Genomic DNA, 14907 nt, shown 5'->3' with positions numbered 1-14907 from the left:
ACAACATAGGGCATCTGGAATTTAGATGCATCTTTTAATAGATTTGTTCTTAAAAAACTGGCTTAACAGTATTTGAAAATACCAGTGTTCCAGTTTCCATTGACTGCCACCTGTGCACATTTCTTAAAGCTGGGTTCATTTGTGATTTACTACTTATAATTTGCTGCCAGCTCTGAACCTGGGGAGATAATTTTAAATGCCCGCTGGAATAATAACCAGTCATTTGATGCAAATGCAAAGCCAAATGTAGTTACTGGAATTGAAAATAATTAACCCAAGGGCTTATTTTGGATAACTAGGCAGTTGGAGCAGCTGAATACTAAACATTGGTCTGTCTAGTGGTTTCCCCTGTGGCTTCTTAATTCTGTGGGTTATGCATCCTCACCCAAAAGGAAATAGCCTAACATAGCTTCCAGCAGACCTTCTGTTGTGGGGCAGCTTTTCACTCAAAAGAGAAGTAGATTAATCATTGAACTAATATAATGGAATGTAATAGAAAGAAACACGTAACTTAAAAGTCAGATTTGAATTTTACTACCCCCTGGCCTGTAGTTGCTTCTCTGGCCCAAACTGTGGTCTTCGTTTGAGCAAACTCTTCAGCTGTAAGTTAGCAGAGGGTTTCAAAACAGAGCAAGGAAATTATTAGAAAGTGCCAAAATCAGAATAGAAGATAATTTATTTTTGTTTTGTTGTTTAATCCCAAGTGATAAAACAGGAATGTACATAAGTGTAATTGTTAGGTTCAGAATCATTTCAATTAAAGTGCTTCACTCTGTTTTAATTATTCTTTAAGACATATAAAAAGAAAAATCTGGAAAAAAGTAGACACATTTCTAACGATTAACCATATATCTTTAAAAGTTTGGTATAAGAATGAACCAGTATTGGATTTCTTGGGCGAGCTAATCTTATTGCAGTAGAATAAAGGTTTGAGTTTTATTCCTAGTTCACTTACTAACTCATAAGGTGCTATTTACATTTTCTTTTAACTTAAGTCACACTTAATGATAAACTCTCTTCTTTTCTTTCCTGCCAGACTTCCTGTAGAGGTAGCCTGTGCTTGCTGCTATAATTCCCTTACCACTCACTAACTGTCTTTAATCACTTGCCATTTGACTTTGGCCCCACTTTGCCAACATTCTCTAAAATCTTACTCTTTATGTCACATTGTTGAGAGCCCAATCCCATTGAATTTATGTTTGCAGCATCTGATACATGCAACTGCCCACCCTAGTGGTATTACAGGAGCTCCCCTCTAGAGGAACTCCTAAAGCTATACATTTTACATACTGTTTCATTACTACCAGACACATCTGTCTTGCTCACATCTCTGTTCATGAATGGTGTGTATGTTCTCACTGTCTGCGGTGTGGTCTGATTTTCTCAGCCTGGCATTTGAGCCAACATTCTCTCCCACTGTTTCTCATCTGCCTTGTACTTCAACCCAATTCCTTTGTGTGTGTTGTAATATCTGTCTGGAGTCCATACACTCTCTTTTCTCCTCTCCAACCTCATGCTCAAAGCTTATCCTTCTTTCAAAGCCCATAAGGAAGGACATCTCATTCATTAAGCTTCTCTGATCCTTCTATCTGGAAGCAATATTTTATTCCTTTAGATTTTATCTGTACCTCTCTTCTGATATGTTTCATATTCTGTCCTGTGTTATTTGTGTGGGCATCCTATTTTCCTTTCTCAAGGTCAGTCTCTATTTTTATCTTTTAATTTTCGAATTTATTTTTTTATACAGCAGGCTCTTATTAGTTATCCATTTTATACATATTAGTGTATATATGTCAATCCCAATCTTCCAATTCATACCACCACCACCAACCCCCCCCCCCACCGGCCACCACGTGTCCCCCTTGGTGTCCATATGTTTGTTCTCTACATCTGTGTCTCAATTTCTGCCCTGCAGACAGGTTCATCTGTACCATTTTTCTATGTTCCACATATATGCGTTAATATACGATATTTGTTTTTCTCTTTCTGACTTCACTCTGTATGACAGTCTCTAGATTCATCCACGTCTCTACAAATGTCCCAATTTCATTCCTTTTTTATGGCTGAGTAAAATTCCATTGTATATATGTACCACATCTTCTTTATCCATTCGCATGTCGATGGGCATTTAGGTTGCTTCCATGACCTGGCTATTGTAAATAGTGCTGCAACGAACATTGGGATGCATGTGTCTTTTGGAACTATGCTTTTCTCTGGGTATATGCCCAGTAGTAGGATTGCTGGGTCATATGGTAATTTTATTTTTAGTTTTTTAAGGAACCTCCATACTGTTCTCCATAGTGGCTGTATCAACTTACATTCCCACCAACAGTGCAAGAGGGTTCCCTTTTCTCCACACCCTCTCCGGCATTGGTTGTTTGTAGATTTTCTGATGATGCCCATTCTAACTGGTGTGAGATAATACCTCATTGTAGTTTTAATTTGCAATTCTCTGGGCTTCCCTGGTGGCGCAGCGGTTGAGAATCCGCCTGCCGATGCAGGAGACACGGGTTCGTGCCCCGGTCCGGGAAGATCCCACATGCCGCGGAGCGGCTGGGCCCGTGAGCCATGGCCGCTGAGCCTGCGCGTCTGGAGCCTGTGCTCCGCAACGGGAGAGGCCACAACAGTGAGAGGCCCACGTATCGCAAAAAAAAAAATGCAGTCAAGTATGTAATGCATTTTGTAAAGATTTCCTTGTTAACTTGTTTTAAAAAGAAAACGTCTGGTGTTTAATAGGATAAGTCCTTAGCTATCTCAAATAGTTCAGTTCTGAGGGTTTTACATAGCCAAGGTCTTGCTGTGTGAGGATGCTATAAGTATGTCTGGACCTTCTTGATTTATTGGTGAGTAGTGGTCATTCAATCTACCTAATAAGCATCTCACACTGTGCAGGTACTCTGGGGATAGAAACACACACACACACATACACACACACACACACACGATCAGAAGACAAGGTTAGAGCCATCAAAGACTCAATTTTTCCAGATACAGGAAGTTGTTTTTGTTTTTTTAATTAGAAGTCCTGGGATAATGTTATTACAACTTCTTCACCTAGTCCTCTACCCTTATGCAGGCATGCAGTGTTCATCAAACATTGAGTACCCCTGTGGACCAGGCTCTATGCTGGGTGCTGGATGCTGGATGCTGGATGATGGAGGCACAGTGAGTGCTTGTAGGCTAGAGGAGGCTAGACCCTGGAGGACCATGTCTCCACAAGGCTTCTGTCTCTTTGCAGAATAAGTATAGGGAAGATTTTCTCCCATTAGAGGCAAATATGTCTTTTTTCTTCCTAATGTTAAACAGTTTATGAGAAACAAAAAGATTCATAAATCTTCAACCCTAAATTAAAGCATGTTTTAAATAGCTAAAAATGTAAGACTTATACAAGCCTCTCTCCTGTTCTTGAGTAGAGTTCCCATCATCAGGTTGCTTGTAAATAAAAGGGAACAGGTAATCTGAGATCTTGCTTCACTTGTCCTTTTGGGTTACCGAGGTTTGTATGTGACTGGGCAGTCCTTCATGGCTTGACAGATGGCCTCCCTCCAGCAAAGGACAGGGAACCATGAAGATTGAATACTGCTTCGTTATAGTTTCCCAGATCACAGCTGAGAAAAGAAAGAATGTGCTCAGCTCCACTCCTCAGTAGAGCCAGATGCCCAGTAAAGCAGAAACAGTATACCTGTAAAGTTGCCAAGGCAACATCAAGGGTAGAGGGAAGAGTAGACAGAATGATTTATGAAGGTTTCTTGCCGTAAGAACGGGTCTAAAAATATACTTCCATGTCTTTTACCTCTCAAGGATAAATGCCACAGGATTTATCCAGGGAATTGTGATGCATAAAGCTTGAGACCTTATCAGAGCTCAAGGAGACCAGGGGTAAAGGGCAAGGAGAAGGGAAACAGAAGCAACAAATGAGAAAATGTGCTCCTGGTGTGCTTTTAATCTTCTGTTGAACTGATGCAGTTTTGCAGATGTAAAACTGACTTTTTTGGAAACATGCAAATGTTGTATATATAAAATGTGCCTATTTTTTTTAAAAAGACCATTTACTGGGGTAAAATGAAGATACTTAGTTTCCGTATTTTAAAACAATTTCCTCTGAGCTTTTACTTTAATATTAGTGGATTTGCAAAGGCAATCACAGATCAGCATGTGGAATAACATGCTGTCATGGCAGCAGAGTTTGAAGTTGTATTTTATTTATGAACAGTTTAGAAATACGCTCTTTGAGCAGATAGAGTTGGCTTATCTTAGCACCCTTTCTGGGCTCACTGCAGTTAGCTGGAGTTATTGGATGTCCACATGGATTTTCACTTTCATGAATTATACATGATTCTATCAGTTTCATATTGCTGTGTAACAAATGATCATGGATATAGCAGCTTAAAACAGCACGTATTTATTATTTCACAGCTTCTGTGGGTCAGGAGTACAGGCACAGTTTAGCTGGGTCTCACTAGGTTGTAATCAAGGTGTCTGTCAGGCTGTAATCTTATCTTCAGGCTCAAATGAGGGAGAGTCTACTTCCAAGTTCACTTAGGCTGGAGACTCAGGTTGGGACCATTGACCTAAATGATCATCAGCTAAATGAAATGAAGAAAAAGTAAAATTAAACAAGATAAACATTTCCTTTCCCTGGGATGCTTATTATGTACTTCTCTGGTAGAAGTTGTCAACTCCTTGGGAAAATAAATTGCACCTCACTGTGAGGGTTGAGGGAATGCCTGTTTCATGTGAGCCTCAGAACCACTCTGGGAAGGTGTGGGACTTTCCCAGGGCCACCATGCTGCAGTTGGTTTCACATTTAGAGATGAAGTCTCCTAACCCTGCTCTTTCCCAGGCATAATGCTTTTACACAAAATCCCTTTATTATTATTATTATTTTTCATACAGCTTAAATAGATGTAGTTTCTTTAACCTTTCTTCCTAGGGACTTTAGTCCTAATCTTTTCAGTGATTGCTAATTGTTATAACTTTCTTATTTTTTTCTACTTCACATGCCCTATTTTAGCAAGGTGTTCAATGGAACACAGGACAAAGCAGACCCATATTTTGGGGTGTTGTAGACTTTATCACACTGCATATTCAGCTCTATCTGGTCAGTACCTCCAAGTCTTTGATGCTGCCTTAACCTCTTTCTTTTTAAAAAAATTTTTTTTTCTATTTTTTATTGTATTTATTTTTGGCTGTGTTGGGTCTTTGTTGCTGCACGCGGGCTTTTTCTAGTTGCAGCGAGCGGGGGTTACTCTTTGTTGTGGTGTGCGGGCTTCTCATTGCGGTGGCTTCTCTTGTTGCGGAGCACCGGATCTAGGTGCATGGGTTTCAGTAGTTGTGGTGCATGGGCTCAGTAGTTGTGGCGCACAGGCTTAGTTGTTCCGCAGCATGTGGGATCTTCCCGGACCAGGGCATGAACCTGTGTCCCCTGCACTGGCAGGTGGATTCTTAACCACTGCGCCACCAGGGAAGCCCAACCTCTTCTTTCAAGGGCTTGAATAAGGCGGAATATATCTTAAGGAGTCAAACACTTCTTAAGTGTTATGTGCTCACTCTGTTTTACAGAACGTCTTTTCCAGGAGTCTAATTTGGGAATTGTTTGTGCTCTGAAGGATACGGGAGAAGGCTCTTACTGTCACGAGGGCCAGAAACAGGGCTGGCTCCTCACAGACAGGGCCTCACAGGGCCATTCCGAGTGACTCCTCATTAAGCCCTCCGGTATTCTAGTTCCCTGCTCACAGGAGTGATTCTTCACTTTCCACAGTTGACCTGTTGTACTATATTCTTCCCTCCTCTCTTCTGTGATCCAGAGGGGTCATTGAGTTTTCAATCCATTAACCCACCCCTCCTACCTAGTTTCTTCTTAGACCTGTACTTAATTTCTTCCTGTTTACTGATTAATTAAATGAGAAGACTGTACCAAGTTAAAGTTCAGCATCTTCAGAACGCCTGATGACACAGTTCCTAAGACTGCCCTTAAATAACTGAAGGAGTATTCTTTGAGGAGTGAGCTGTTAGAGTGCCCATCTGGATCTGATGAAAAGCCTTCTGACTTATTAATTTAATTTTTGTTTCCAGGTTGATGTAGGACATTGTATAATTTATTTTTACCAAAGCAAGATTAGGCTTTACTGTTTGTTTTTGAATTTGTTTTTCCTTAGCCCCAGCACCTGTGGAGATAGTATCAATATGTCTACAGATGTCAGGAATATCCACTTTTTTTTTTTTTTTTTTTTTTGCGGTACGCGGGCCTCTCACTGTTGTGGCCTCTCCCGTTGCGGAGCACAGGCTCTGGACGCGCAGGCTCAGCGGCCATGGCTCACGGGCGCAGTCGCTCCACGGCATGTGGGATCTTCCCGGACCGGGGCACGAACCCGTGTCCCCTGCCTCGGCAGGCGGACTCTCAACCACTGCGCCACCAGGGAAGCCCCAGGAATATCCACGTTATGTTTCAAACCGCACACACCCCACAGTTTTCTGATCTTTTGGGTACTTCATCAGACCCTCATATATTTTCAAAAATAATTGCTAGTGACCCTGATTAAACTAGGCCGGATATTCCTAGGTTTAAGGCAGTCCGGTTTGCAATGTGCAGCCCTCCTAATTTAACGGGGGAATCTTTAACTAGATGCTTCCCTTCAGGGTGGCTTCTTGCCCTTCCACCCTGGGGCTACACACACTGATGATAAGATCCCAGTGGACTTATCTTTAACAGTCAGTGATAAAAATAAGTACAGTGTTAAAAGAACATCCATCTTTCAGTATCACTTATTTAGAGCTTCCTCTCCTTTTCTAATGAAAGACTACTGTTTTCCTTTTGCTATTTTGATCCTTAATGCTTTTCAGCAGCGTTCTCATGTTGCACCCTTTATGCCATGAGCCTGAGCTCTGGAGGCTGGATGACCGGTGTTCAGCTCTTTGCCCAGCCTCCACCTGTGAAATGAGATGAATAATAATATTGACCTCACGGAGTTGAAGTGAGCATTAAGTTCCCTAATTTGTGAAATTGCTTTGTTTTAAACTTTAAACACATAGATAGATTCAAATGGCAAGGACTGATTGTTGATATTTGTGCTCAGAATTGCTAAATGCCATGTCTTAATGATGTTAGCCAGAATGCCCAGTAAGACTGTAAAATTAATAGTTATTAAATGAACACCTCCCACTCTCTAAATGTTTTATATTTCTATTTTTCTCATTCTTTATTTGTGTCTCTATTTCTTTTAATGCCCACCATTCTCTTTCCCAACTCTGGTAGCTTTCTATAACTGGATATAGTAGAGAAGCATGTTTTAATTTTTGTATTACCTATGGTAGCTATATAATCTTAAGTAAAACTAAAGGTATAGAATGTTTATTTTTAGCTCTTTAAAAAACTCACATAGTTTCTTTTTTTTTCACTTGTCAGTTCATTCTGTAATGTTTTGTCCCCAGTGGATCAGCAATTTTCGGTAGAAAATCTTTTTTCCTCTATTGCTTTGTGCTTTTGTTGCTGGGGAGTTAGCAGGGCTACCAAAGCACTTCAAATTCAGGCAAATCTTTTCCTCTTTCTTTTAGAAATGGATTTTGTTGAATTCTGTGTTCAGTTTGTCCCCAGAAACTTACTGAAAAGTATATGGTACAGATATGAATGTTCATAAATATAGAATAACAAAGTGAATACTCTATTTTGGTGACTTTTTTAAAATAATGGAAAATGTGGGATCATTCATAGCATGAGGAGGGGAATTTTGAGAATTTTAGGCACCTCCGAATCAGACTGTCAATTACAAGCTTTAGGTTTGTTTTTTTAATGGCCAAGCATAACCACCTCAGCTCAACTGTACCTCCTCTTGCCTCACAGCCCTAGGCTGACTGCTTCTTCTGTGCTTTTCTCTACCTCCCTGAAAGAGTTCACTTGGTCCAGGTGTGACTATTGACTGAGCACTTTGTGTTAGTCCTGATTCGTGATTGCGAATGACAGACCATGAGTCACGACAAACCAATCCATTTAAAGTGGGTGTTGGGGGGAGAAGGTTTACTGAGAGCATGCCCAGTAACCAGGAAGGATGGAGTTAGTGCATCCTTCCACATTTGTGCGTTTGCGAAGGGTCCACAGCCCAAGCTCCTTCCCTCTTCAACCCGTGCAACCAGCTGGAAAGGCTGTGTGCTGTTTCCTCAGGGCCTCAAAGCAGACCCCATCCTTCGCTCACATTGCTCTCCTTTCCTCCTCCTGCCCACTTTGGTCTGGTTAACTCCTGCTTACTCTCCCAGACATCTTCCTGACTCCCAGCCTGAGCTACATACCTTTTATGTGTTTTCATAAAATTCTGTGCACAGGACCCTTCTATGCACTTATCAAAACTGTCTGGTGATTGCTTGTTTACTTGTCTGTTTCCCAGCTAATCTTTGGCCTTCTAGAGGGTGGGAGCTGTCTCTGAATCATGATTCCATTCTTTGTCCACAGTCTCATTCATAAACAGAGAGAAGCATTTGTTGAATGAGTGAGCATAGGATCTTTGTTCATGTTGGTGACTTTGCTTTCTGGGCTGATCTTTGTTCATGCTGGTGACTTTGCTTTGACAAACACAAAAGCCTTTTCCCCTAATGATATAAAAGTCCTACTTCTAATGTTCTTCATTTTAAAACAGGACTGGATATGATCCCCTTCCACAAACATATTCGGTAAAGAAATGTGAATACGCATGCAAAAATCCCTTTAGGTCAGTTGTTGTTTTGGTAGTAGTCAAAGTTTTGTGCAATTTCTAGGTATAAATAATGACTTAAAATATACTTATAAAATGTATAAGTGACCTTACTCAATGGGCAACCAGATCAACTGTGTAGTTGATATGAACAAAGCATCAGGAGCAGGTCAGGAAGGTGTCTGACACATTCATTTTTAGTGGCTTATTTTTCATCTTTTCTGCACTGAATACAATTATTTTGATGAGCAGTCTGACAACCTTGTAAGTTAGCTGAAAACATTTTACTGACATATGCTAACTTATATGCTGACTCGTCCTTTCTTTTTCAGGGGTAAACATAGTGTTAGAATCTTTAATAACTGTTTAATATAGTTATTTTTCATTTGTTCTAAGGTTGAAATATGCTTGTTGGCTCATCAAAGACTGTGATGTGAGGGTCCCACAAAACATATTAGGGTACCTTCCGTTCCTCTCTAACAGTTTAATAACCAGCTTTGATTTGACTCCTCAGTGGCTGTAAATCCATGAAAATCATTCACAACAATAGTTTTGGGAGGCAGAAACAAAAAGCTGCTCTTTCTTCTTGTATGTAGTTGTTTTCTTTTAGGATATATAACTTGAATCTAGCATTCCGAGCTTGTGTAGTGCTGAACCATTTTAGTGGCCCTTGGCTATGATTCTAATAATTCTTGTCATCAGAAACAAATGATTTCACCAGAAAGGAAAATGAGAACTGGTTTTACTGATGACATACTCATGCGTTCTCTGTTCTTCTCCCTCTCTCTTGTTTTTCAGTGAGCATGTTTTTGAACACATTAACACCGAAGTTCTACGTGGCCCTGACAGGCACTTCCTCACTAATATCAGGGCTTATTTTGGTAAGTGGTGGAATCCCTCCTATTTAAAAACATGCTGATTACTAATATATATGTTATATATGTACAAGAAAAAATTCTGGAAGAGTATATACCAGCACCTTACAGTGACTGCATGTGTATATATGTTGGATAGGGGACTGATAGAGGCCTTTTGCTATCTAGGTTATATGTTTTTAAAATATTGGAAAAAAGATTTTTTTAAACAATTGTATACTGCTTTTTTTGAAGGAAAAAACAAAATGGAAAATAAAGGAAGACAATTCTGTATCAAATTCTAAAGTCTAAGATACTATAAAGTAAGTGTGACTCAGTTAAACTAAAATGTTTTTCATTACCCTTTTCAAAATGGATTATTGGGCATAATCAAGATCAGTAGAAATTATAGCTCAGTTTCTTTAAATATATTGACATGGATGTGGCAGTTCTAAGCTTTTTCCCCCTTCATCTCCTTTTCTTTTAAAATTTACATATATTTCCCTATTGCTTCCTTGAAAAAAAATCCCCAATAGGCAAAAAGCAATATGATAATCACCCCTAAGGCTCCATTGCCTTATGTGCTAAAATAGTTATAGGTGTAATAAGTTATAACACCTGCAGTGGTTTTCTTTAATTTAAGTGACCTTAGAGGGGGCCATCTAAACCAGTGGAATCACTCTAATATAATTAAATTTATATTAAGGACCTTTAAGGAGAAAGAGGTTTTAGAAAGCTTTTTTTTCCTCTATACATAATGCTGTGATTACTAATTATTATAGAGACATGGACAAGAAACAGTACAGTGAGGTAACTGCTAGTGCTGTTTCCATTTTACTAATACGTAAGCTGGATAGGAAGTAACCTATCTTAGGTCACATAGCTGGCAAGTGGCAGAGCAGGATTTCAACACAGGCTGGCTTGTATCAGAGCTTGTGCTTTTATCACTCACTTCACTGCCTCTCTGGTTAAGTTCTCAGCTGTTTTTCCAGCTTGCTGAACAAACGGCAAGTCTGGATTTTATTCTAGTAGTATCTTGGTGTGGGTTCACTAGGCTATAAATTAATTACCAGAATGCAGGGTGAGCTAAGCCTAACAGTCATTTTCCCTTCTCACTTAGAAATGGTGATGTCCCATCTCCTTGCTTCTCTTCTTCTCCAAATAAAGGGGTTTCCTTAGACCACGACCACCTTTGCAGATCCAGGCTTGTGAGGCTTTCTCCCTGTGTGTGGAGTGCAGCTGCTGAAGCCTGATGATCACTGCCATGTTGTTTTATGATATATTTGCCTTGCTGCATTCCTAGGAAGCAGAGGATACTCCTGAGTAATGTAAAACTTTGAACAAAGGAAAACCTCTGATGTGTGAAGATTTTGAAAGGCCTTCTCAAAAATGCTTGGTCTGTCATATATACACTACCAAATGTAAAATAGATAGCTAGTGGGAAGCAGCCACATAGCACAGGGAGATCAGCTCGGTGCTTTGTGACCACCTAGAGGGGTGGGATAGGGAGGCTCAAGAGGGAGGGAATATGGGGCTATACGTATACATATGGCTGATTCACTTTGTTGTACAGCAGAAACTAACACAACACTGTAAATCAATTATACTCCCATAAAGATGTAAAAAAATAAAAATAAAGTGTAAAGAACACTAAATCACCTCTAAAAAAATTTAAAAATAGAAAAATAAAAAAGAGTGGATATATGTATATGTATAACGGATTCATTTTGCTGTACAGCAGAAAGTAACACAACACTTTATTTTATTTCATTTTTAAAAAATTTTTATTATTATTTTTTTAACATCTATTGGAGTATAATTGCTTTACAATGGTGTTTTAGTTTCTGCTTTATAACAAAGTGAATCAGTTATACATATATATATGTTCCCATATCTCTTCCCTCTTGCATCTCCCTCCCTCCCACCCTCCCTATCCCACCCCTCTAGGTGGTCATAAACCACGGAGCTGATCTCCCTGTGCTATGCAGCTGCTTCCCACTAGCTATCTATTTTACGTTTGGTAGTGTATATATGTCCATGCCACTCTCACTTAAACACAACACTTTAAATCAACTATACTCCAATAAAAATTTAAAAAATAATAATATATTAAAAAAAATTCTTGGTCTGTACTGAAGACAAAGTCACTACCATGTGGGAATAGCTCTTGATACCTTTAGGCTCCTGCTTTAGAGATTGTTGACACTGGTGGTATCCAGCCCTTGGGTACTCAGCTTTGCTAGCCCTTGAAATGCACCCAGGGCTGAGCTTTCTCTTCAGCCACTGTTCTTTTCTGCCAAGTGCATTTCATGGAGAGGCAGCATTGAGGTCAAGGGTCAGGTGCTTTGCAGAATAGCTGTGTGCATAGAACTGCTTAGTGGTTTGTTTCCTGGCACCAGAGAGATAATTACCTAACTACTCTCCCCTGAGCAATGTCAAGGGAGCCAGGCAATGAATACTGATCATGCAATGTGATATCTTAGGCGAAGAGAGGTAAACACAAACAAACAGAACCCCCCCTGCTATTTCCCCTATGAAGGAAAAATCAGTTAACTGAACAAACATACATAGAAATAAAATGTGCTTAGCAAATGCTGCTTTTACACTACATGTTTAAAAATAAGTGCGGACTCAGAAGTGTGTATTTTACTAGATATCACTGCTAGTTCTTTCACAAGTTGAAAGCCAGCAATGAGTTTGTTATGCCACCTACTTGTCATTCTTCCCTTATGGTTCCTGGACCCATATCCCCTCCAGGCACCTCCTTCCCTTGCTTAACTTCAAGCTGTCCCCTCTGGCCACTTGGCACAAGCTTTCTCATCTCAGCCCAGTTCTAGCCACAGGAACTGCACCTGTTGTCACAGTCCAAACCCACCAATTTAGTCTTTTATCTGCTGTAGGAAGGACATGCCCAGTCTGCTTGATGTAGCCTCTGTGGGCAATGTTTATTTCTGTGGAAAAAATTTCTGAGTTTTGTTTTTGCTCTTGAGAATGGTAAGGTGGATATGTGGAGAAAATGCTCCTCTTAACTTTCTCAAAATGTTGGTGGAATGGAGAAAATGCTGCTGTATTGACATTTATACATAGATCCTTGTGTCCCCATTAACATGTGTATAGACATGCTCCTACACCTACGTGTTACACATGCATGTTAAATACAGAGATATGGGAAAAGGCAGCCAAAGCAATATTTTTAAAAATGAGAATCAAGAATAAAAATAGAAAATTAGGGCTTCCCTGGTGGCGCAGTGGTTAAGAATCTGCCTGCCAATGCAGGGAACACGGGTTCGAGCCCCGGTCTGGGAAGATCCCACATGCCGCAGAGCAACTAAGCCCATACACCACAACTACTGAGCCTGCGCTCTAGAAGCCGCGTGCCACAACTACTGAAGCCCGCACGCCTAGAGCCCACGCTCTGCAACAAGAGGAGCCACCGCAATGAGAAGACCGTGCACCACAAGGAAGAGTAGCCCCCGCTCGCCGCAACTAGAGGAAGCCCAATCACAGCAACAGAGACCCAATGCAGCCAAAAATAAAATAAATAAATTTTACAAAAAAATAAAAAAGAAAATTAAAATAGTAAATAAAAGAATTAATTCAGGGATTAGGCATAAAACAATTGTTTTCAGAAAAGCAGTAGAAAAGATGACAGTTAGATAGGAATCAATTGTAATGAAAGGCCCTTTTATTGTGTTTTCCAGTCTATGCCAGGTACTGTTTTGAGCATTTTGAATGTATTATTTCATTTAATTCTAAGTGAATTCTAATTCTGATTTCATTGAAATTCTAAGTGGTTGATATAACCAATGCCTTTATGCTCTGAGTATAAACAGACACAAAATTTAAATAAATTGCCCAAGGATATATAGCAGACAGATGGTGAGATTTGAATTTGGGTCTGTCTGACCATGCCGTCTATCCCCTCCTGTTCAAAAGTAAGGGAGTGGGACTAGAAGATTGTTATGGCTCCTTTCAGCTCTTTTTCATTCATCTGAAGAACTTGACCTCCACTTGACCTGAAAAATCATGCAGTTGCAGGGCTGGAGGAAGGAACCCTCAGAAGCCATCCAGTTTAAGCCAGCAAAGACCTAAGGAACAGGCACCCAGAAAGCTTATGACTTGCCTAGGTCACCTTGCTAGGTAAGGTATAGGGAAGGCTCAAATTTAAATTTCCACTGCTTTGTCCCAGCATCATTCTGCCTCTCATAAACATGTTGACTAGGAAGATGGGTAGCAGCATTGTCTAGTGGTTAATTTATTCCTTTGAACAGACCCATAGAAATGGGTCAGGTAGATAAGAATGCAGAGAGGAGAGAAGGAAAAGAGAAAGAAAAAAAGAGAAAGGAAAGGGGGAGGGAGGGAGACTGCAAATGTCTCTGGAGGGAACATTTTTTCTTTTTCCAATCAGCCATGGATTAGGTCAGATTTGGTCAGTCTAGAACATGGACCATCACTTAACACAATTTATAATTTCATTGGTGACATTTATGGTCTTATCCTCTCTGTGATGGAAACGTCACAAAGGCTGGGAACGTATCTGTGTTTTTGTGTTCAACTGTATAATGTTTGGGTAGACTCTTAAGAAATATTTGTTGAATGCACACAGATCCAGTGAGTGAATGAATTAACTGACTGTATCAGAATTATCTGGGGAGCTTGTTTAAAGTGATGGATTTCTGAGTACCACCCCAGACCAGCTGAAGCAGAATCTCTAGGGCAAGGACCTAGAGGAAAGCTGCCACCCAGGAGGAGCTGACAGAGATTGGGCGCCATGGAGCAGGCTGGCATTTCCCACTTGTCAGTGGTCCCCATGACTTCACCCCAGGAGCGTGGTCCTCCCGTCCAGGCCATAGTCATTAATGCTACAGTGGAAAATCTCATCCTGTGAACACGCAGACACTGAGGAGGGGATGGATCACTGGCTGTTGACCTTGAAGAGAACCTCACTCCTCTGTCTCCTCTCTTTTCTTAAAGCCTTGGCAATAGGTGGCCAGGAAAGGGGGAGGAAGGACATGAAGAGCAGTTGTTTACACAGCCCCGCTGAACTGGTTAGGGGAACAGATGACTGAGGGGTGATTGGCTGGGCCCAGGGCTGCAGGAGGCCAAGACCCACTCTGTAGCTCTTCGGTATTCCTTATCAAAACAGGCAGGAGCCAGGAGGAAAGAAAGGGGTGGGAGGGGGAGAGAGAGAAGGGTGGGGGAGAGAAAGAAAGAAAGAAAGGAAAAGAAAGGAAAGAAGGAAGGAAAGAAAGAAAGAAAGAAAAAGGAAAGAAAGAAAGAAAGAAGAAAGAGAAAAAAGGAAGGAAGGAAGGAAGAGGGAGGGAGGGAGCAAGTTAGTTCTGTCATGAGGAATTGGGAGGGATTTTGAAAGG

General features: G+C 40.6%; 1 protein-coding gene across 12 annotated transcripts in view; it reads left to right on the top strand.

Annotated features, from left to right (window-relative positions):
* Nucleotides 1–14907, top strand: part of ST7 (suppression of tumorigenicity 7) — a 259056-nt gene that overhangs the window by 126701 nt on the left and 117448 nt on the right. For all 12 annotated transcript variants that reach the window (XR_010842130.1, XR_010842131.1, XM_067042292.1 and 9 more), the window contains exon 2: nt 9480–9562. Coding sequence is in view for 10 of the 12 variants with exons in the window: in XM_067042292.1 (XP_066898393.1) it covers nt 9480–9562 (83 nt within the window). In the remaining 2 variants the exon portion in view is untranslated. The remainder of the gene's footprint in view (nt 1–9479; nt 9563–14907) is intronic.

The sequence above is a fragment of the Kogia breviceps genome, chromosome 9 (genome assembly GCF_026419965.1).
Source record: "Kogia breviceps isolate mKogBre1 chromosome 9, mKogBre1 haplotype 1, whole genome shotgun sequence".
Lineage (NCBI taxonomy): Eukaryota > Metazoa > Chordata > Mammalia > Artiodactyla > Physeteridae > Kogia > Kogia breviceps.
This window is presented reverse-complemented; position numbering and strand designations above follow the sequence as displayed.